General features: G+C 44.5%; 1 protein-coding gene across 3 annotated transcripts in view; it reads right to left on the bottom strand.

Moving 5' to 3' along the window:
- Positions 1–2,135: 2,135 nt before the first annotated feature.
- C2H18orf21 (chromosome 2 C18orf21 homolog) overlaps positions 2,136–24,387 on the bottom strand; it is an 86,169-nt gene continuing 63,917 nt past the window's right edge. For 2 of the 3 annotated variants that reach the window (XM_029589847.1, XM_029589846.1), the window contains exons 4-5: positions 18,928–19,142; positions 2,136–2,496 (exon numbers count right to left, since the gene is read on the bottom strand). In XM_029589847.1, the coding sequence (XP_029445707.1) occupies positions 2,343–2,496; positions 18,928–19,142 (369 nt within the window). In that variant the 3' untranslated portion in view covers positions 2,136–2,342. Of the gene's footprint in view, positions 2,497–18,843; positions 19,143–24,387 lie in introns of all 3 variants that reach the window. The other variant, XR_003854624.1, reaches the window with a different exon arrangement.

Here is a 24,387-nt window from a genome sequence, read left to right on the forward strand (position 1 = left end):
GCAAAGTATTCATGAGAATATGTGGTCGGGGCATATACGCTACAAAAAGCTATTCGCTTTTGGTAAAGCGTCCCAACCACCACAACGTAACGGCCCTCCACATCCTGGAAAATTCTATCCAACTGAAATGGCAACTGCTTGTGTAACAGTATCGCAACTCCCCTCTGCCTCGAAGTGTAAGAGTAGTAGTAGCAGCAACTCCCCACCCACTCTCTCTTCAATTTGTTATGCTCCACGTCTGTCAAGTGAGTCTCTTACATAAAGACACCTGTGGTTTTAGGCGTTGGAATAAAGATAAAAGTTTTTTCCTTTTAATTGGAGAATGGACGCCATCCACATTCAAGGAAATTAACAGAGACTATTTCAGCTGTCTAGATGAAAAGAAACTACCAACTTTAGCAAGAAAAAATTATAGGCAGTGTCAGGACCAGACGCCCCCCAGCCTGAGCGTCCCATCCCACACCCTGTAACATGTTCTACAGACACTATATGCATGTTTTTAAGACTCAAAGGCCTCTGGGCATACTTCTAGTCCCCTCCCTCCCCCCCACCGCAGTTTCTTATATCTACACATATACTGCAACCATACCCACACAAACCACAAGCACACTATACACATCCATACCCAGAACTCTATGTTCCTCAAGAGGCACGAAGTACCCATCATCCCTAGACAGGTCGGTGGGCTTCCCTCTGCCCCCATATCTCCCCCCCTCTTCCGCCTCCAATTTTCAGATCATATATCCACTGCAACTAATGATGAACGAAACATAACTGGCTAACTTCAACCAACATCTTAAACCTCCCCTCACTCAAAAAATGTCAAAAGTAGAAAATCTGTGAGGAGGCGAGGGGTAAACCTGCTTTGTGGCTCCGAGACCAATCTTTAGAGGCTGTGAGGATATACTGTATATATAATTATATATATATATGATTATATATAATCAGGAGTGACTGCCCAGTTCAGGTGACGTTTTCTCGCTCCAGGGAGGTTATAAAGGAATTAGCTTCCTCTCTTTTGTAGAAAAAGAGGACTGTGCCATTGTGCTGAACTCTCAATTTAGCAGGAAAAATTAGGGCTAATGGTATCCCCCCTGCTTATGTAGCTCGGTGCAAGCTGGTGACATTGCTTTGCGTTGTGCTGAGATTGCGGAAGAGAAGTCATGGAACAGCAGGATCCGATGGCTCTGGTATTCCACACCAGAATGCTGCTGAAAGGTTCTCATCAGCTGGATTTTATGCGACCAGTTTAAGATTCTGGCCATCACTGGCCGTGTGTTATTCGCAGCTTTCCTGGGCGGCCCCATTCTGTGCACCCTTTCACAGCAAAGATGGCCAGAAGTTAAATTTAGGTCCAGCTGGCTCGGCAGCCAAGTTTCAATAATTTCATACAGTTCCTGCTCTGGCACAGATTCCGGTAGGCCTATTATCTTAATATTATTGCGCCGGTTCCTATTTTCCTGATCTTCTATATGTTCCAGCAGTGAGGTATTTTGTGTGGTTAGGATTTGTACTTGCCTCTCCGCAGTTTGCAGCCAATCCTCCTGGTCTGGACACCCTTTGCTCCACGTTGTCCCTCTACTGCATGCTTAATATCCTCCATAGATGTTTGAAGTTTTAGGAGCCGGGCGTCCAGGGCTTCCGCGACCCTCGCTGATATTTTGATCAGGGCCTCCTCAGAGACCTCTGCTACCTGATTTGCACCGTCTCCTGCAATCGCAGCCATCTTGGCCATGTTGTGTTTGGGTGCTGTGAGCCTCGCGCCGATCTCTGGTGCATTACGGGTCCTGGAGCACTCGTTTCTGCGGCGATTTTGTTGCCGCGACTGTCTCCTACTGCCTGCAATCAGCAGAAGATGCGGGCGGAAGCAAAGAGCGAGAATGGCGGCCGATTTAGGGGGGAGAGGGCCCAGAGCTATCTCGCTATCCAGCTGCTTCCGATGACATCATCCCAGAAGTCGAGCATAATTTTATGCACACAGGGCCCTGGGTTAATTTAGTTCTGCCATTTATGTGCATAAAACCCAGTTTTGTGTGTATAAATAGCCTTGAAATTTACCCCCTATGGAATCAAATCACTCTTAAGAACATTTTACCCAATTTCAAGGATGTGACTGTAAAAGAAATACCAATAGATTAATAAAAACATCTACTTTAATAAGTTTAAACCAATTGGAAGTCTTACTTGACATCACATCCTCCAATAATACCTCATGTACTAGGAAATTCTCATTCCTGGTGCTAGCAGGAAATTCCCAGACAAGCTCTCTTTAAAACAGACATACAGTGTCCCAGCATGCTGGCTAGTAAATCTTAATCACAGCTGAATCCACATATCAGTTTTCAAAGCATAGAGAGAAAATTTTGTAAATTCCCCTTTTTTGATGTTGGTTTCTTATCCTGATTAAGCAGCATCTTTAGCCGTGAGAAATGAAATTTGCTCTTCCTGGCTGATTTTGTGGAGGTAGATGGTGATGAAGAACTTGAATTGCATGTTCTGAAAGAAGGGAAAAACAAACCTGAATGAAGGGAAAAAGCAAGTAGCACATTTACAATAAATCAGAGAAATTTCTTTTTCACTCAACACACAATTAAACTCTGCAATTCATTGCAAGAGGATGAAGTTAAGGCAATTGGTGTAGCTGGGTTCAAAAAAGGTTTGGATAAGTTTCTGGGGGGGAAGTCCATAATCATGCTGACTTGTGGGTGAATTTTAAAAGCCCTACTACTGCCAAAGCTGGGAGATACGCGCATATATTGGTCCAGCGTGTGCTGCGCGGATTTTAAGAGATGCCCAGGTATGCGAGTAAAAGTTTTTCATAGCAGGGGTAGGGCATGAGTGTTCCAGGAAATATGAATGAAACCAGCGCTTAAGTATTTGCGCACACCAGCACGGGCTGGGGGTCCCTATCCGTGTAACTTTACTTCTGCTATGGATGGCATGTAAGTCATGTAACAAAAAAAAAAACCAAACTAGGCTAGTCAGCAGGGTTTTAACGGTCGGGGCTAATAGGGTAAAAGGGAAGCAAATTAGCTAGGGGGTTTAGGAAGACCTCTCCTTTACTGGGAACAAACTGGGGAAACTCAGCACGCGCATCTACTAAAATCCTCCCCACTTATGCGATCAAGGCATTTAAACGCAGATGAATGTAAAATTGTATGCACACATACGTGCGTATAGCTGATTTTATACCATGCTTGCATAATAAAATCACACATCCATGTGTGCGTCTGCACAGGTCTTAAAATTCACTTTTTAGGGAATAGCCACTGCTTATTACTGGTATCAGTAGCATGTGATTTATTTAATGTTTGGGTATTTGTTAGGTATTTGTAACCTGGATTGGCCACTCTTATCTCAATCCCTTCTTGATAAAGCAGAAGAATTAAATGATTTTAATTCCTACAAATATTTTAAATTGGTCCAATAAAATAAAAAACACCTTTAACTTGCTTGCTGACCTTTATTAAATATTTCCTTTTTTTTCTTTTTAATCAACACAGACTTCTGTTTATAATCTGTCAGGTTTTGCATACAATTTAGCTATATGGCTATATAACAACAAAGAAAATCTTCAGCTATCTCAGCAATTAAGTCACAGATCTCGTGAACTATGAGACATTCAGAAGACTTGATGCCCATTTTCCTACCTAACACAAACATAATACCTGGGCCATTCCAAGATAGATGAAATTTGTTCTTTCCTGATAATTTCCTTTCCTTGAATCCAGCCAGACCAGTCCAGGTGCATGGGTTATACCTGCTGATCATCAGATGGAGACAGATAATAGACCTTCTACTTCATAGTATATAGGATCCCATGCTGACCTCAGACTGCCAGTACGCTGTACATTTGAGCCAAAGAAAGACATCTTGCTTGGCTTGGAGCTTTTATGGGCAGGTTTTACAGCATCCCATCCAGTTGACAGGTAGCTTGAGTATATTCCATGTGTCTTGGCTAATCTGACTGAATAAGAGGAAGATGAAATTTTGTACTTACTTAATAATTTCCTTTCCTTGAATCCTGCCAGACCAGTCCAGAACCCTCCCTAGTCTGCCAAAAGTGTTTGTCTGCAGTTTTTTCCTTTAGACCAGATATTGTATTTCATTTTCCACATGTAAGCATGTTTTGAAGTGTTTGTACTTCATTATTTTTTCTCTTGGAAGTTCCCTGGTTTTGCGAAGGAAGATTAACTTTGGTGTAGTTTGTTCTTAATCTTCCTTCGCAAAACCAGGGAACTTCCAAGAGAAAAAATAATGAAGTGTAAACACTTCAATATATGCTTACATGTGGAAAATGAAAAACATTAATATCTGGTCTAAAGGAAATAACTGCAGACAAACATTTTTGGCAGAATAGGGAGGGTTCTAGACTGGTCTGGCAGGATTCAAGGAAAGGAAATTATCAGGTAAGTACAAAATTTCATCTTCCTCTTATTCAGCCAGATTAGTCAAGACACTGGATGGGATGCTGTAAAACCTGCCCATAAAACCTCCAAGCCAAGCAAGATGTCTTTCTTTGGCTCAAATGTACAGCCAATAATGTCTAGCAAATGAATGCAGAGACGACCAGGTCACCACCTCATAAATCTCTAGCGGTGACACCAACCATGAAGTTGCCTGCACTCTTGTTGAATGAGCCCTCACCCTCACAGGAAGCGATAGACCTTTCTCGCGTAAGCCGCTGCAATAACTCCTTTAATCCAAAGTGGTTCCTAGAACCTAAAAAAGAACAAACAAATGGGACTGATTTCCTAAACTAATTTGTAACTTTCAAATGTCCCAAAAGGACCTTTCTTACATCCAAGGAACAATACTGAGAATACTCTTCTCCACACAACTCTCTACAAAAGGAAAGGAGAAACACAACTTGATTAACGAGAAATGAAGAGACCATCTTTGGAAGAAAGGAAGGGACTGTACGAATATTCACCTTGTCCTCCACAAACAACAAAAATGGTTTAGAGCACAAAAGAGCCTTCAACTCTGAATTTGCCAAGTGGAACAGATTTTCACCAAAAACTCCAATTTCAAGGTGAGAAGCTTCACCAAAATCCTCCTTAAGAGCTCAAAGGAGTGCCCTAAAAAAAAAAGTAAACATTCAGAATCCAAAAAGAGACAGGCTCTTTCAGTGGAGGTCTAATATGTTTCACCCCTTTCAGGAAATGAGTCATACCTGGATGACTCATCAATGGTCTACCATTAAACAGACCCCTATAAAATGCAATTGCTGCTACGTGTATCCTGAGGGAATTCAATGCTAAACCTTTAGCTAAATCCTCCTGCAAAAACTGTAAGATGGATGGACTCAAAGCCCCACGAGCATGAATCTGACGAGCAGCACACCAGTCTTCAAAAATCTGCCATACTCTGACGTAAGCCAAAGAAATAGAACTCTTCCTAGCACACAGCAATGTGTTCACTACCTCTTTAGAGTATCCCTTGTTGGATAAACAAGGACCTCTCAAGGGTCAGGCAGTGAGTCAAAACCAATCCATATTTTTGTCATGTAGGACCATGTTTCAACAGATCCAGACTCTGCAGCAACAGTATGGGACTGTCATCCAATAACCTGATCAGATCTGCACAGCACAGATGCCTGGGCCGATCAGGAGCTACTAAGAAAGCCATTCCCTGATATCTGTAGATCTTCTGTACCACTCTACCTATTAAAGGCCATGGTGGAAAAACAGAAACTGATGTTCTGGCCACATCCAGACCAGATGACCTTGACTCTCTTTGCTGGCTGTAAAACCTTCCCACTTTAGCATTTCTGTGGGTCACCATTAGATCCCACTCTGGCATCCCCCTGCAAACTACAATCTGAGCGAAAGCCTCCTCTGAAAGTTCCCACCATCCAGGATCTAATATATTGCAACTGAGAGAATCTATTTGAACATTCTGTTCCTCTACTATGGAGACACTGACTACCTTAAGTGCTTCTCTGCCCAGGTCAATATCAGCATCACTTCTGCTGATAACTGAATGTTCTTTACACCTCCCAGATTCACATATGTCATTACTGTGACACTGTCCGATAAACATCTAACTGCCTTCCCCCAAAGAATGAGCGCAAACTGAACCAGCACAAGCCAAATAGCTTTGGCTTCAAATGATTGGTGAATCACCTGGCCTCCTCTACTGCCCAAATACCTTGGGCCACCTGACTTGGCAATAAGCTCGCCAGCCTTGAAGACTGGCATCCGTTGTCACTACAATCCAACAAGAAGTTTCCGAATCCATTCCCTTCTCCAAATTCCTAGTACTCAGCTACCAGCACAAGCTCATCCTCACATGATCCAGAATGGAGTCAGATTGAGTAATCCTGAGATTGTGGATCCTACTTGGATAACAAAGTTCTTTGTAAGGGGCTCTTATGAATCCTTGCTGAAGGGACCAAGTCTAAAACTGCTGCCATGGATCTTTGAATGGGGGAGAGGAGGCCGTGAGACAGTGGGGAAGGGGCAGGCCTAAGAGAAAAGCTGGGGAGGACATCCCAGTAGAAGGATGAGGCATTGCAGAGGGCCATGCAGCGCAGGCAGCTGTGAGTCACTACAGAATGACATTCGGAAACAGGAAGGAACATTCAGCCTCTGCCTGAGAAGCAGCAACATGTCACTGACAAGGGGAAGTGGGCACATATGGGGAAAACGAAAAACCACATTGATCCTCCACTTGGGTCGAGCTCCCCGAGGCGAGCGCTCCAATGGACTGCGCTTGAGGGGACAAAGAGTTCCAGGGAGGTGAGGTGGAAACATGTGACTGGCCCCACCATACACCTGTAGGAAAACACCAAGGCGACTGATGTATGGGTGATCCTCAGACAGGCATAGCCTTGAGAGGAACCCAGGTCTGCAAGGTGAGTTCGACGTGTTGATAACCAATATGTCCTGCAATTCACACTAATTCTCACAAGCTAGCTGTGTTCTGCACAAGCAGAGTAATTCACTGCTAAGAGTCACAGGTGAGCTCTTACCTGTTTAATAGCCACTGCTGGTGTCTGTTGTTGTGAAATGCTAAGAGCAGAGTCTAGATGCTGGTCTAGATCTGGGCATCAGGCAATGGAGACTATGCCATGGTATACTGGTAGGGAAATACTGCTATATTGGATGATGTCAGCAAAAGGAAAATTACTTTACCTGATAATTTTCGTTCCTGTAGTACCACGGATCAGTCCAGACACCTAGGTTTTGCCTCTCCTCCAGCAGATGAAGACAGAGTATTTTCAAACAACCCTGCCATATATACCAAGGTGCCACCCACAGCCCTCAGTCTTACGTAATGGCAAAGCAGAATGGAACAAAACCAAACTATACAACTATCTTTCCTTCTATAATAAGGCTTAGTCAAACCCCAACCGGGAACAGAACTCGCAGAACCAAAAGAACAAGTGATAAGGTAGTACAAATATCCAGAAAAAAATATCATACAAGTACTTTAGTGTACACAGTCATGAGCGGGGCTCTGGACTGATCCGTGGTACTACAGGAACGAAAATTATCAGGTAAGAAACTAATTTTCCTTTCCCTGTACATGCCCGGATCAGTCCAGACACCTGGGATGTATCAGAGCTAACTTACCGAGGGTGGGAGCCAGAGAGGCCCGCTCGGAGCACCCCTTCTCCAAATCCCCGGAATCCAAAGCTTGAACATCCAATCTGTAATGCCTTGCGAAAGTGTGCAAAGATTTCCAAGTAGCCGCCCTGCAAATTTCCTGAGGCGAGATTTGATGACATTCCGCCCAAGAAACGGCTTGTGACCGTGTAGAATGGGTGCGAAGTCCCACCGGTACCATCTTACCATGCAGTAAATACGCTGAACCGATAGCTTCCTTCAGCCAGCGAGCTATTGTAGTCTTTGAGGCCACACTACCTCTTTTTGGACCACTCCACAACACAAAGAGATGGTCTGTTACACGGAAAGGATTCGTAACCTCTAGATATCGTATCAGAGCCCTGCGTACATCCAGTTTCCGTAAATCCTTCGCCATAGGATCTGATCGGTCCACATCGGAGAATGAGGGAAGCTCAATTGACTGATTCAAGTGAAAGGAAACCACCACCTTTGGGAGAAAAGAGGGAACCGTCCGCAAGGAAACACCTGAATCAGAAATCCGCAAGAAAGGCTCCCTGCATGACAACGCCTGCAATTCAGACACCCGATGTGCCAAAGAAATTGCAACCAAAATTACCACCTTCAGCGCGAGATCCTTCAGCGTTGTCCGCTTTATACGCTCAAAAGGCGGTACACACAAGGACGAAAGTACCAAATTGAGGTTCCAGGAAGGACACGGATGGCGAAGCGGAGGTCATAAGTGCTTTGCCCGTCGAAGAAAATGTGCCACATCTGGGTGCATCGCCAACATTACCCCCTGGACGTTACCTCGGAGACAACCGAGCGCCGCAACCTGTACTCGGAGGGAACTACGAGAGAGACGTTAGAAAGACCGGCTTGAAGAAAACCTAAGAACATAAGAAATTGCCATGCTGGGTCAGACCAAGGGTCCATCAAGCCCAGCATCCTGTTTCCAACAGAGGCCAAAAACCAGGCCACAAGAACCTGGCAATTACCCAAACACTAAGAAGATCCCATGCTACTGATGCAATTAATAGCAGTGGCTATTCCTTAAGTAAAATTGATTAATAGCTATTAATTGACTTCTCCTCCAAGAACATATCCAAACCTTTTTTGAACCCAGCTACACTAACTGCACTAACCACATCCTCTGGCAACAAATTCCAGAGCTTTATTGTGCGTTGAGTGAAAAATAATTTTCTCCGATTAGTCTTAAATGTGCTACTTGCTAACTTCATGGAATGCCCCCTAGTCCTTCTATTATTCAAAAGTGAAAATAACCGAGTCACATCTACTTGTTCAAGACCTCTCATGATCTTAAAGACCTCTATCATATCCCCACTCAGCCGTCTCTTCTCCAAGCTGAACAGCCCTAACCTCTTCAGCCTTTCCTCATAGGGAAGCTGTTCCATCCCCTTTATCATTTTGGTTGCCCTTCTCTGTACCTTCTCCATAGCAACTATATCTTTTTTGAGATGCGGCGACCAGAATTGTACACAGTATTCAAGGTGTGGTGTCACCATGGAGCGATATAGAGGCATTATGACATTTTCCGTTCTATTAACCATTCCCTTCCTAATAATTCCTAACATTCTATTTGCTTTTTTGAATGCTGCAGCACACTGAGTTGACGATTTTAAAGTATTATCCACTATGATGCCTAGATCTTTTTCCTGGGTGGTAGGTCCTAATATGGAACGTAACATCGTGTAACTACAGCAATGGTTATTTTTCTCTATATGCAACACCTTGCACTTGTCCACATTAAATTTCATCTGCCATTTGGATGCCCAATCTTCAAGTCTTGCAAGGTCATCCTGCAATGTATCACAGTCTGCTTGTGATTTAACTACTCTGAATAATTTTGTATCATCTGCAAATTTGATAACCTCACTCGTCGTATTCCTTTCCAGATCATTTATATATATATTGAAAAGCACCGGTCCAAGTACAGATCCCTGAGGCACGCCACTGTTTACCCTTTTCCACTGAGAAAATTGACCATTTAATCCTACTCTCTGTTTCCTGTCTTTGAACCAGCTTGTAATCCACGAAAGGACATCGCCTCCTATCCCATGACTTTTTAGTTTTCGTAGAAGCCTCTCTTGAGGGACTTTGTCAAACGCCTTCTGAAAATCCAAATATACTACATCTACTGGTTCACCTTTATGCACATGTTTATTAACCCCTTCAAAAAAATGAAGCAGATTGGTTAGGCAAGACTTCCCTTGGGTAAATCCATGTTGACTATGTTCCATTAAATCATGTCTTTCTATATGCTTTACAATTTTGTTCTTGAGAATAGTTTCCACTATTTTTCCCGGCACTGAAGTCAGGCTCACTGGTCTATAGTTACCCGGATCGCCCCTGGAGCCTTTTTTAAATATTGGGGTTACATTTGCCACCCTCCAATCTTCAGGTACAATGGATGATTTTAATGATAGGTTACAAATTTTAACAAATAGATCAGAAATTTCATTTTTGAGTTCCTTCAGAACCCTAGGATGCATACCATCCGGTCCAGGTGATTTGCTACTCTTTAGTTTGTCAATCTGGCCTACTACATCTTCCAGGTTCACAGTGATTTCGTTCAGTTCGTCTGAGTCATCACCCCTGAAAACCATCTCCGGAACTGGTATCTCCCCAACATCCTCATTAGTAAACACGGAGGCGAAGAATTCATTTAGTCTTTCTGCAATGGCCTTATCTTCCCTAAGAGCCCCTTTAACCCCTCTGTCATCTAATGGTCCAACCGACTTCCTCACAGGTTTCTTGCTTTGGATATATTTAAAAAAGTTTTTATGAGTTTTTGCCTTTATGGCCAATTTCATTTCAAATTCCCTCTTCGCCTGTCTTATCAATGTTTTACACTTAGTTTGACAATGCTTATGTTTTATCCTATTTTCTTCAGATGGATCCTTCTTCCAATTTTTGAAGGATTTTTTTTGGCTAAAATAGCCTCTTTCACCTTACCTTTTAACCATGACGGTAATTGTTTTGCCTTCCTTCCACCTTTCTTAATGCGCGGAATACATATGGACTGCGCCTCTAGGATTGTATTTTTAAACTATGTCCATGCCTGTTGAACACTTTTAACCTTTGCAGCTGCACTTTTCAGGTTTTTTCTAACTATTTTTCTCATTTTATCAAAGTTTCTCTTTTTAAAATTTAGTGTTAGAGCTGCATATTTACTTATTGCCCCAGTTCATCAACTGTTCTGCCCAGTTCATCAACTGTTGCGCTTCCGTTGCCACCGGGCGACTCTTGGTTCCTCCTTGGTGATTGATATAGCCACTGCGGTTGCACTGTCTGACAAAACTCTGACCGACTTCCCCCGAAGGATCGGGAGGAAGGCTTGCAATGCCAGAGCCACTGCTCTGATCTCCAAGCGGTTGATTGACCACTGAGATTGTTCTCTGGACCACTCCCCCTGCACCAACTTCCCCAGACAAACAGCTCCCTAGCCAGAGAGATTGGCATCCTTGGTGACGACTGTCTAGTCGGGCATTACCAGGGGAAGTCCACACTCCAGATGTTCCGAGACAAGCCACCACTCTAGACTGACTCTCGCGGAGTCTGTAAGCGGAAACGGTAGGTGAAACTGTTCTGACACAGGATTCCAGAGGGACAGCAATGCTGATTGTAAGGGACGCATATGAGCAAAGGCCCAGGGTAACAATTCCAGCGTGAACGTCATGGATTCCAAGACCTTCAAGTAATCTCTCACCCTGGGCATACGCATGGACAACAGGTCCCTCACCTGTCCCTGAAGCTTGATTACAAGTTCTATGGTGAGGAATACTCTCCCCTTCTCTGTGTCGAACAGGGCTCCCAGGAACTCCAGAGACCGCGAAGGGATCAGACGACTCTTGGCAAGGTTGACCACCCAGCCAAGCGATCGCAAGAGCTATAGCACCCGGATAGCTGTCTGACACAGGGCCTCGGACTTCGCCCAAATCAGCCAATCGTCCAGGTAGGGATGCACTAGCAAGCCTTCCTTCTGGAGTTGCACTGCAACCACCACCATCACCTTGGTGAACATTCTGGGGGCGGTGGCGAGTCCGAAAGGCAGAGCCCGGAACTGATAGTGATTTCCCAAAATGCAGAACCTGAGGAACTTCTGGTGTGATGACCGGATGCCGATATGGAGATACGCTTCCGTGAGATCCAGAGAAGCCAGGAACTCTCCTTGTCGTACAGAGGCGATGACTGATTGAAGGGTCTCCATTCTGAAACGTGGTACCCAAAGACATCTGTTGACTCTTTTGAGATCTAAGATCGGTCGGAAAGTACCTTCCTTTTTGGGGACTATGAAGTAAATGGAATAGCGGCCTCTGCGTTGTTCCGCGGACGGAACCGGTGTTATAGCCCCCAAGTCCAGGAGGCGCTGGAGCGTGCCTTGTACAGCCTCTCGCTTTTCTCGGTACGCGCATGGAGAGATCAGGAACTTGTCCCGAGGGCGCTGTACAAAATCTAAAGCGTAACCTTGACTTATCACGGTGAGGACCCACTGGTCAGACGTTAGCTTGGTCCATTCCTCGAAGAAGAGCAATAGTCTGGCTCCCACGATTGGTACTTGATGGACGACTGGTACTGAGGAATGGACCGGCAGTATCTCATTGTGAGGCCTTAGCCCCCGCCGCCTGAGGGTTACCTGGTCTGCCAAAACATCTGCCTCAAAAAGACTGAGACCATGACTGTTGTCTGTTTGAACCTGGGCGAAAGGACGATCTGGACGACTGCACCGGTCGGGGTCTCCTAGTACCATGGAACCGAGCACGAGCTGTAAACGATCCTCTTGACCTGGGCCAGTCATCCGGTAGTTTATGAACCTTGTTCTCTCCCAGAGATTGATCATGTCCTCCAATTCCTTGCCGAACAACAACTTTCCTTTAAAAGGAAGGGAACCGAGGTGGGCCTTGGACGAAATATCCGCAGCCCAATTCCAGAGCCAGAGGAGCCTGCGCGCGGAAACCATGGATCTGGCCGACGTGTGCAGATAGCCTGGATAGCCTCCCCCTCAGAGAGGTCGACATTGGCTTGGAGTTGCTGAGCCCAGCAAAGACCCGCACACAGCGTAAAATTACTGCACATCGCTGCACGGACCCCCAGCGCTGACACCTCAAACATTTTCTTGAGCTGTAACTCCAACTTTCTGTCCTGCAAGTCCTTGAGGGCCGTCACTTCCGTAACTGGGATAGAGGACTTCTTGGTGACGGCAGACACCGCTGCATCCACCTTCGGAACTCTCAGCAGATATAGCTTGTCCATCACTTTACTGACTTTCACCCCCTAAATCTGGAGTGTCCCATTCTCTAAATAGAAGATCCGTTGCCGAGAAATGGAAAGGGAAAGAAATGGCAGGACCCCTGAGACCCAGCAATACCGGATCCATAGCCCCCAACTGAGACTCCGCCGGTGGAGCGTCCAAGCCCAACTCCCCCAGGATGGCCGGAATAAGCGGATTCAACTCATCTTTCTTAAAGAGGCGAACCACTTTTGGATCATCGCTTTCCATAGCCTGAGCCCCTCGGCTCCCATCCTGCTGTGGATTTGTGTCCTCAAACCCCCCCCCCCCCCCGGGGGTTTGTGCTGTGGATCTGACGGTCCGACCCCCCTGTAGATCCCGCATGCTTCCTCCCTTTCCGGGAGCAGCCTGTGAAGGGATTTTTTTCCTGCCTTTTTCTCCTTAAAGGCCTTGTGCATCAGCAGCACAAACTCCGAAGAAAAAGAGGAATCAGAAGAGGTACCATCAGCCCCTTCTGGGCTACCCTCTGTTGCAGGAGAGTCCGGGCCCGCTGGCACATCCCCCTCGGGGACAATTCGCTGTGGAGATAGTGCGGGTGGTGAAAACCCCTCCCCCATCGCGGCCCGCGTGGCTGCCCAAAACCTTTCCAAGATGGCCTCCGTTCCCGCGCTCAGCAGGAACAGATCAGCTGGGGCCATGCTGCCTGCCGGCAGCCGCGTGGAAGACCAAGGAACCTGATGCCAACCTCCCCGGGGCAAAACGGAGGGTCCTTCCCCTCCGGGTAAGCAGCCAGCACATAGGCCCTCTCTTGATAGACGCACACGCAGCAAGCCGATCCCCGAGGTATCCTTGTCGCGACAAAAAAAAGACAAACAGCTGTAAAATGCGGCGAAACGTGGTGAAAACGGCGGCGCAGGGATGTGGGGAAGTGAAGGGAAGTACCAGAGAGCCAGCGCACAAAGTTAAAAAAATAACCCTTTTTTTGCACAGACAAATAGAAAAAAAATTTGCCCAATCGCTGTCCCTGCTCCTGTAGGGGTGAGTGAGCCAGGATCCCCGGTATCACCCCAATGCTGCTGACAACCAAGTGCAGGGTCCTCGACCCTTAGAAGCAGTGGTCTCGACCAGGAGGGATGGTCCCCTCAGGACCTAGCAACCTCCTGGGAGACTCACAGAACCTCCGTCGGTGAGGGACTTGCTTTCTCTGTTTTTTTTTTTTTGTAACCTATTAAGAATTAAAGGCACAGAATCCCCCTAATTTGCCAAGTCCAAACCTGACTACAATCCTACTCTACCAACTTATTGTAATCAGGTAATCAGAAGAGACTGTGGGTTTTGTACCTTCGCCATCTGCTGGAGACAGAGTAAGACCGAGGGACTGTGGGTGGCACCTTGGTATATACGGCAGGGTTGTTTGAAAAAACTTCTCTGTCTCCATCTGCTGGAGGGGAGGCAAAACCCAGGTGTCTGGACTGATCCGGGTAAGTACTGGGAAATAGTTGTTCTCTGTCTGCATCTTCTGGTAAAGGAACAATACCCATACATTTGGACAGGTCTGGTGGGATGATAAAGAATAGCTAATTCTTGTACTAGGTAAATTTTGTATTTGTATATAGTTTAAATATAGTTTAAATACTGTTTAAAAACAATGAAAGGTTTTCAATAAAATTTGACACTTTTTGCATAGACAAATGTGAACCTTTAACCAAAATTATACAAGTTTGTCACAATTACCACAGAATCTTGAAAACTCTTCTGCAGCAATTTGGGGCTGATCTGTCAATTGCACAAATTTTCAGGCAAAAAGGATTCAGTATTAATCAGTCATGCTTTGTTGACTACTAGGTTGAATTACTAGAGATGTGAATTGGAACTGAAATCCGACCCGATTCTGGTTCCGATTCACATCTATAGAGATGTGAATCGGAACTGAAATCCGAACCGATTCTGGTTCCGATTCACATCTCTATGAATTACTGTAATTCATTCAATCGAGGTCCATCTGTAGTCACCTTGAAGCAATTACAGATTGTACAGAAAATCGCTGCTATATCCACAGATATATTTGTAAGGAGTCTTCCCATTATCTAGCAGATTATTTAGTTCTTTGAGAGTATTAAGAGCTTCTGAGTTAAATTTACTTCATACTCTGGTTACCACAAGGAATTTAGCATTTAGCTGTACTGCACCTACCTTTTGGAACAGTCTTCCAATTAAAATGAGGCAGAAAGCAGAATTGCTTAACTGTAACAAGAAGTTCTCCAAGGACAGCAGGATGTTAGTCCTCACACATGGGTGACATCATCAGATGGAGTCCCGATGCGGAAAACTTATGTCAAAGCTTCTAGAATTTTGATTAGGCACTCTGAGCATGCCCAATAGCATACGTCAGTCTTGTAACATAGAATTACAATTAAAATAAAATAAGAAACCCAACTCCGCAGGGTGGTGGGTGGGATTCGTGAAGACTAACACCCTGTGTCCTCTGAGAACACCTGTTACATGTAAGCAACTCTGCTTTCTCTGAGGACAAGCAGGATGGTGGTCCTCAAACATGGGTGAATCCCTAGTTACAGTCTGCTCCCCAATACAAAAAGGGGACCAAGAGACACCCAACCAGGTGCCAACAGGCACAACACCACTGGTGCTGTTCGTAACAGAGGGGAGACAGCCTGAACCCAAACAATGGGCCCTAGGTTGGGAGAGTTGGATTCTACACCTCAAACAGGTTCCGAAGGACAGACTGGCTGAACCTACCGTCGCGTCAGCCATCTTTATCCAGACAGTAATGGGATGTGAATGTGTGGAGAGAACTCCATGTCACAGCCTTGCAGATCTCCTCCATGGGAACTGCTTGCAAGTGGGCCACCGAAGCTGCCATGGCTCCGACAGAATGAGCCTTGACATGACCCCCAAGATGCAGTCCTGCCTGGCCAAAACAGGAGGAGATACAATCTGCTAGCCAACTGGATAATGTGTGTTTGGCAATGGCAACACCCAACCTATTATTGTCAAAAGAAATAAAAAGTTGAGTGGACTGTCTATGGGCTTCTGTCCACTCCAGATGGAAGGATAAGGCTCGCTTACAGTTCAAACTGTGCAGTGCTTGTTTGCCTTGGTTCGAATGGGGTCTGGGAAAGAATATTGGCAGGATGATTGACTGGTTAAGATGGAAATACATCACCACCTTAGGCAGGAACTTAGGGTGCATACAAAAGATCACCCTGTTGTGATAAAATTTAGTATAAGGTGGATAAGTCACTAAGGCCTGGAGCTCACTGACACTGCACGCTTAAGTGACTGCCACCAAAAATATGACCTTTCAGGTCAGGTACTTCAGGTCACAGGTGCACAGCGGCTCATAAGGAGCTTTCAACAGCTGATCTAACACTACGTTGAGGTCCCAAGACACAGAGGGAGGCCTTAGGGGAGGCTTCAATTGAAGCAGGCCCTGCATGAAATGTACAACTATAGTCTGTACAGAGATAGGTTCACCATCTGTACCATGGTGGTATGCGCCAACTGCACTCAGATGAACTCTTAACAGAGTTGGTTTTCAAGTCAGCCTCCGATAGGTGTAGAAGGTAATCAACTGTTTTTGTTAGGGGCAGAACAGATCAAGAGCCCTTCTGCTCACACCAAATGGAAAACTTCCTCCATTTCAGTCCGTAGGTCTTTCCAGTGGAAGGCTTTCTAGAAGCAACCAAGTCCCAAGCAAATCTTCTGAAAGATCAAGTAGCTGTAAAATCAACCTCTCAATTTCCAGGCTGTGAGTGACAGGGCCTGGAGGTTGGGGTGCCATAGCCTGCCCTGATCTGGTGAAATCCCCAGACTGTTCGGTTTCCAGATGAACAATTCCCACAGGAGTGGAAACCAGACCTCTCTCTCAGCCAATGAGGGGCTATGAAGATCACAGTCCTTGGGTCTTCGCCACTAAGGGAATCTGAGGATACACATAAAAAAGACCCTTGTCCCAATGAGGGGCTAGGGCATCAGAGCCTGGTTTGCCGTCTGACCTGTACAGGAAGCAGAACCAAGGCACCTTCCAGTTGCAGGGGGACGTGAACAGATTTATGTCTGGGCTCCGCCAGAGGTGGAATATCCGATTCACTACCTCCTGGTCCAGGGACCACTCATGGTGTCTGAAGGCCTGTCAAACTCCACATTCTCCGTCCCGGCCAGGTACATGGCCCCGAGCACCATCCCGTGGGACAGGGCCCACAACTGGATCTGTACCACTTTCTGACACAGGAGGTATGATCCTGTGCCTCCCTGCTTGTTGACATACCACATGGCTACCTGGTTGTCGGTCTGGATCAGGACAACTTTGTTGGATAGCTGATCTCAAAGCCCATAGTGTGTACCGGATCGCCTGAAACTCCAGGAAGTTGATTTGAGAAAAATGTTCCTGAGCGGACCAAAGACCCTGGATACCGTGCCCATTTACATGAGCTCCCCACCCCAGGATAGATGCATCTGTGGTTAGTAAAATTCGAGTGGGGAGACTCGGAAACGAGATCCCCCGTTCCAGATTGGAAAGTACCCGCCACCAGGACGAGTCCCTGAGAGGCAGGGTGACTCAGATGCAATCCTGGAGGCTCTGAGTGGCATGGCAGAAGGCTCCATGCCAAAACCAGAAGGCACCTGAGGCATACTCAATGAGCTACCCTCCCCCGCTGATGAACCAGTTAGGGGAGTTCCAAGATCAGACACCCATCCTGACACATCTTTACCCAGACCTTCATCTGGCTGGGAAGAATCAAGCTTAGTAAAATCAGAGGAAGATAATACTCCCTGAGCCTCCAAACACCGCTGGCACAAGCTAGCGGGCACACCAGGCTGAGATGCCCGAATTTGACAGGCAGCACAGAGGGAAAGGCACTTAGGTTTCTTACCTATAGGCACCATTAGGCTGTTAGTATGCTTAACAGGTGACAACAAGTAACTGCTGTTTTCATTCCCCCAAAAATGTAGGCATCCCAAAACCTAGGTGCTCAAAACTTAGGCACCCTTATGGATAGGCGCCATAATGCAAGATGCCCCAAATTTAAGCGCGCAACAAACTTCCAACTTGTGCGCACAGGTAAGAGTGTGGCCACTAAAGGTGCTGTTTAACTTGGACGCACAAACAGAGGCCTGTCTAAACATCCAAAAAACACTGGATGCACAGCCTGGATGCACAGTTAGACGAACTAGTTGAACCGACAGTCCTGAAGATGGCAGCCTAACAAAAACACACAAAATGCCTTTGAGGCCTACCACACGGCGTGCAGCGAAAAAGTCTCAGAGTGGTGCCTAGCCTAAGAAGGCTGCTCAACCTGCCAGACTGCACATAGAGCGGGATGAACGTCTGAATGGTGTCCTAAGCACGGAGACAGGAGGAAGCACTACATAAAAAAAACCCTCCTCTGTTTCTGTCATTTTTCTTTTTTTTTTAAACTTACCTGAGATCAGCTCTTCCTGGCTGAGTACAGAGATGGTCTCTGGCTGCGGGGGGAGAGGGCATATACGGTCACCGCCGTGCTCAGATTCCTGCACCCGCTGCCTAACAGCTGTTTGAACAGCTAAGTCCACGCTGACTGCACAACCACTTACCGGACCAAGGCACTCATCTGAGGGACCACAGAAATTACCTCAGGAATTCTCATCTGGGGGAAAGACCATTTGGTATCACCACAGAAGAGCAGGGCAAATTAATTTTCTTTTTATTTCCCCTTTTCAAAGTAAAGCAATCCCCAGTAAGAAGATGCACGTCCATTATCTGTTGGAGATGGAGAATACTGGCAGGCTGTCACTGTAGGGGTATATATTTTGTGACGTCAGTTTGCTCTGTCTCCATCTGCTGGTAAAGGTACATAACCCACTGGGCCTGGATTCATCTGACCGGATGCTAAGAAAGTGGGGGATGAGGCAGAATCAGCTGCAGAATATTAACATTTTTTAAAACTTGAGAGCAAGAGACTGGGCTATCTCCACTCTCATCTGAGACAGGCAGTTTGGTATAAGAATTCAAGCATATACCTCAGAACCCTAAGAAAATGAACTAGTCCTTGGGATAGAAGACTTGGAATTTCCCTCTGTGGTCAACCACCACGGAACAGATACCTGGGTGTTATTGCTGGACTCCTGCTTTTAGGACATGGCTTGTCATCAACAAAGGCAAAGTTTGATTTACGCCCAGATGTTGGAGTCTTCACATCTGGAATCTTCATGCCATGTTTAAACTTAGGAGTACTGGAACCACTTGATGCTGCTGCCAGTAAGCTTCTGCTTGTGCCAGGATATTTAGTTATTTTTTTGCACATGTTACAAGTAACCATCTAGGAAAATAATCAGAGATAGAGAGAGAAATAAAGTAAGATTTCCAATAGCAAGCACATTTTTCCATTGCCTATCAAAAATGCCCCCAAATATGAACAATGTAATAAAAGTGGTATGTACTTATAAAGTGGCCAAAATCCAACGCTGCCACAAAGAATACATATGCATATTAAATCTGACTAGATGTTTAATATAAAGGCAAATTACAGTATCTGAAAATCATAGTCATAATAAAGTATATTGTAATCAAACTTTAAGAGAGCCACTAAATCATTAAAAACATTCTTTACAACATTTTCCTCTTGTTCTAAGTTTTTATTGGAAAATATACACATCACATATTCTAACAGAATTCGTATGCTTCTAACCCTGCACAATTATGCCATTTTAATACACTTATCTACATATTCAACATACACTGAATTTGAACAAAGCTTATTATGCAAACTGTAAACCTTACTGTGCAAAATATAACAAATATAAGTAATGACTGCACACAGGGAAAAGAATTTTATAACATCACAGGTAACTTATGCATTATCTACATGCATAATTATACCCATTTTCAAAGCAAGCTCATGCATGTTTCTTTTGAAAATCAGGCAAAACTATTTGCAGAAACTGGCCCACAGAAAGTTACACCCACTTTTTGCAATAAGTAACTTGTGTGTGTGAATTTACCTACATAAACCCAAACTCCTCAGTTCCACCCCCATGAATACCTCTTTATGTGCATAAAAGCATTCGCAAAATCTCAAAGCAATTTTATAACAAGCCATTTATATACATAAACCCATATTTTGTGTGTGTAAATGCCTTTGGAAAATTCACTCCATTTTTAACAAAACTATCTTTTCTCAGATAAAAAAAGCCAGAGAACTATCCCTGTATACATATTAGTTAGGACTGGATAAAGCAAAGAGACCATTTAGCATACAGTGAGAATTTAAAAACATTGGTATTTAAATTGTGCGTAGCTTGCATGTTGACAAAATCGTACCATTTTTTAAAGAACTCAACTGCGGAGTCCATTCTTATGTAAATTGCAGTTGTGCTAATCTCCATTATCTAACACTTAAGAATTCACATTTAACTATAAAATGCAGCTATACTAATGAATTGTTGCCTAGTTTAAGCAAGTCTCCAAGGAAAGGGTTTTCTAATTACTAAATGTGTGTCCTATATAAAGAACTGGAACCATTTTCTCTGTTTGACCAGATTTTCTTTTTTATACAAGAAACTTACTTATTGCTGATTTTTAGGTTGCATGCACATCATTTGCGAGGCAATAAGGACAGACTTTGCATCTCTCTGCTCTTGTATTAACAAAATGCTTTTTCTTGTTTCCTGAATTTTATATATTTTCAAAAAACCAAGGTTGATTTTTAACAGCATTCCTTAAACCTAATTATCTGCGAAGAATAGATTATCACACCTACGACATTCTTACAGCTCCAACTGAAATGCTTCAGCCATGAACAGTTCTTAGAAATTCATATTGGCATTTTAGCACCGAATGCATACTGTATTTTCCAAGACAAATATAGGGAGGCTAATTCTCAAAGGAACTCCTATGGGTAAATTAGTAATCTGCAGAACTGGCCCTTTAGAAGATTGTGTGATTTATACGCAACTTTTTCACGAATAGAGGTGAGGCATTCTGGGGTTAGAATCTGGATGGGGTTGGGACTTGTGCACACACTTTATGATTTTAAAATGCATGCGTATAAATTCTCTCAGCCAGTGTGTGTGTACTAAATAGCTGGTGTAATTGTGTGTCTGCAGTTTAGCCAGGATAATTTTCAGTGTGGATTTATGTGCATAAGCCTGCTTGAAAATTGATGTAATCTATGAATGATGTTGGAAAATTACTCCCAAAATGTTATCTATACATGATTGTTTCTCTTTATAGATATATCATACTCTTATACATCTGTCTACACCAGAGCTTTCCAAAGTGTGTGTCGCGACACTTTGGTGTGTCGCCTGAGGTGTGCCGGTGTGTCGCGCAAGCCCGGTGCACGTGACACACCGGCAAGTGGGAGCCAATGCGGCCGCCGGTGGAGCTCATCCCACTGGCGGCTGAGCAGCGAAGAATCGTTGTGCTGTGTGCCGCACACACACAGCCGGAAGATCGGTAAGGCCGTGGTGAGTTCACATCACCACGGCCCGAAGAAAAAGGGCACGTCTGAACGTGCAGGTCCTCCGCCTCCTTCCTGCCCACGCGGCCCCGGAAGAAAAATGTTGCCGGAGCCACACGGGCAGGAAGGAGATGAAGCAGCCGCGTGCAGAAGAGGAGCCGCGTTGTTGCAGCGGGCGAGAAGAGGCCCGGTAGCAGGGCCCCCACCGCGGATCGGATCGGCCCGAGAAGATCAGGGCCGCTGCAGAGCCGATCCTGCAGCGACCCGTGAAGAGGAGGCCCAGAGGTAAGAGAGAGGCTGAGGGCCCGTAGAGTGTGTGTATTAGCTGAGTTGAGAGATTGGGTGCCTGTATGAGCTGAGCTGAGTTGAGAGATTGGGTGCCTGTATGAGCTGAATTGAGAGATTGTGTGCGTGTATGAGATGAGTTGAGAGATTGGGTGCCTGTGTGAGTTGAGAGATTGGGTGTGGGAGTGAGGATCTCAATGTTTGCAGAGACAGCATGTGAGAGCCTGTGTGTGTGTGAGAGAGAGACAGCATGTGACAGTGAGAGCCTGTGCATGAGCAAGACAGCATGTGGGAGTGAGAAAGAGCCTGGGTGTGTGAGAGTCAGACAGCATGTGCAAGAGAGAGACTGTGTATGAATGATTGTATGAGAGAGAGAGCATGTGAGAGCCTGTGTGTGTGAGAGAGAGAGAAAGCATGTGAGAATGAGAACCTGACTGTATGTTTGAGGGAAGAAGATAGATGGAGAGAAAAGAAATAGAAAAAAAGACAATATGAAATGAATTGGCAAAAAAATAAGAAAGGGGAGGTGGAACAAAAAAGCCTGGGACCAACCAATTAGAAAACTAAGATCAGACAGCAAAGGTAAAAAAAAAAAAGAAATAAATTACTTTTTACTGATTGGTACATGTAATCTTTGTTAATGTCAAGAGTAGCACTTTCTCTATGCGGATCTCACAATGTACGAGATCAACATGGAGGAACTGGAAACCCACAGGGCCTGCACAGAGGAGGCAGCAGAATGGGCTTCAGTGCCAATAGCAGCAATCAGCGCCTCCCCAATAGCCATGCGGCATCAGTGGCAGCAGAGGAATGAGAGAGGCTCAGAGGTTGCTGGCAAAAGAAAGAGAGGGGGTCTGCCTTTAGTGTGTGCATGTGTATGAATGGGTGCCTGCCTGGGGGTGTATGTGTGTGAATGGATGGGTGCCTGCCTGGGGGATGGTGAGGGAGTGGTGTGAAAATGAATGGGAGCCTGCCTGGGGGTCAGTTTTAGTGTGTGAGAATGACTGGGAGCTTGCCTGGGTGTGTGTGTTTGTGTGTATGTGAGGGAGCCAGAGAGAGTGTGTATGAGAAAATCCAGGGGAGTAAGAGTTTGTGTGTGGGGTGTGTGTGTGGAGGGGGAGAGAGTGTCTTAGAGCCTGAGAGTGTGTCAGTGTCTGTGAGAGCGAGAGGTTATGGTGGGTATAAGAGCATGAATGTGTATGTATGTGACAGTGTATGTGTGAGAGAGAATGGACATGTGAGTCTGTGTGAGAGAGGATAACCTCTGGGAAATTGTAAAAAATGTATATGGTTTTAATTAATAGAAATTCTATTTATCAGTAGTTTTAAAATATTCTTTTATTAGTATGGTTTTACTATTATAACTGATGCTTTATGTTTCTTGATTTTGTTTGTTTTATGAGGAATGGTGGTTCTGTTTTTCCATTGTTAATACACAGAGTCTGGCTTCTTGGAGTTTCCATTTCAGTTTTTGTCTAATTTGTGCTCCTTTATTTTGTATTCTGTATTTGGTGAGGGTCTGTCTCTGATCTGTGTGTGTGACCATGATGAGAGATTCTGCTAGCATAGGGATCTATAGCAATCGGGTTTGTTTTGTTTCCTCAATAGGTGGTGTATTGGTATTCTAGGACCCAGTGTAATATTTACCCATGCTTTTTCACAGGTACGGTTATTGTTGTTTGAGTCCTTGGTGTTATTACTGTTATGTTACAATGGGATTGCAGTATAGATTTTGAGTGTCTTTTTTGTGAGGTTTTATTTTAGTTCACAATGTGCCTGGCAGTGGAAGGTGTTTGTGCTGCTGTTACTGTGAGGTGACACCAGCATTTGAAAATATCTTTTAGTATGATGAGCTGTAAGGGAAACATCCAAGCTCCATTGTTTGGGGGAATTTCAGTGGATGCACAGAGTTACAGAACTGGAGGTGCAGGATTTATATTGACATTCTGTCCCTTCCTATAAATTCCAGATTTCACTCTCATAGCCATATAGAATTAGTTGAATGAGGCTATCAAATAATTATATAGTGTGAAACTGGCCAGCTTTTTAAAATTATGCAGAAGACCCTTTGGACTTTTTTTATTAACACCAAATATTCAAAAGCTGTGTTCATCCCATCAAGCTCATATATCTCATTAAAGAGGTAAATCGAATAACACAATAACTTTGTTTTATTATTGTTACTCATAAATTATAACAATAACATTAATCTTGGAATATTATATATTTTTAATATAAACGAAAGGTTTTCACAAGATATGTTGTGTCGTGAAACATTTTAGGAAACATACATAAATTGTCGAAATACATTTCGTTCATTTAACCTTTAACCTCCGGTTTGCTTGTAGACTAATTACTGTGTCCTGAAATTATGTTTGTCTAAAAAGTGTGTCACCAACATGAAAAGTTTGGAAAGCTCTGGTCTACACCTTTATTTATTTATTGATCATTTTTGTATACTGACCTTCCTCACAAGATATCAAGTCGGTTAACAGTACAACAAATACTTCTCAGTACCTCCAATATATCTCATATGGTTTACAATAAAATGGACTTAAAACATACATAAAATAAAATAAAACACATAGACAAATAAAACTAGGCCTAAAATTGATCTCTCACCCCATTGGTCACATCTGAACATCATTTCTTCAAATAGTTCTATCCTAATAAATCATTATTAAACCCATTTCCCCAAATGTACCCTATCCTTCCTAACCACCATGACTATTGAAATACACCCTCTTACTAGTGGAATAAGATAAATCAAACCATGTTGATGTCATAATAGTCGAGACCATAATTAACTACTAGCCCC

Source organism: Rhinatrema bivittatum, chromosome 2 (genome assembly GCF_901001135.1).
Source record: "Rhinatrema bivittatum chromosome 2, aRhiBiv1.1, whole genome shotgun sequence".
Taxonomy (NCBI): domain Eukaryota; kingdom Metazoa; phylum Chordata; class Amphibia; order Gymnophiona; family Rhinatrematidae; genus Rhinatrema; species Rhinatrema bivittatum.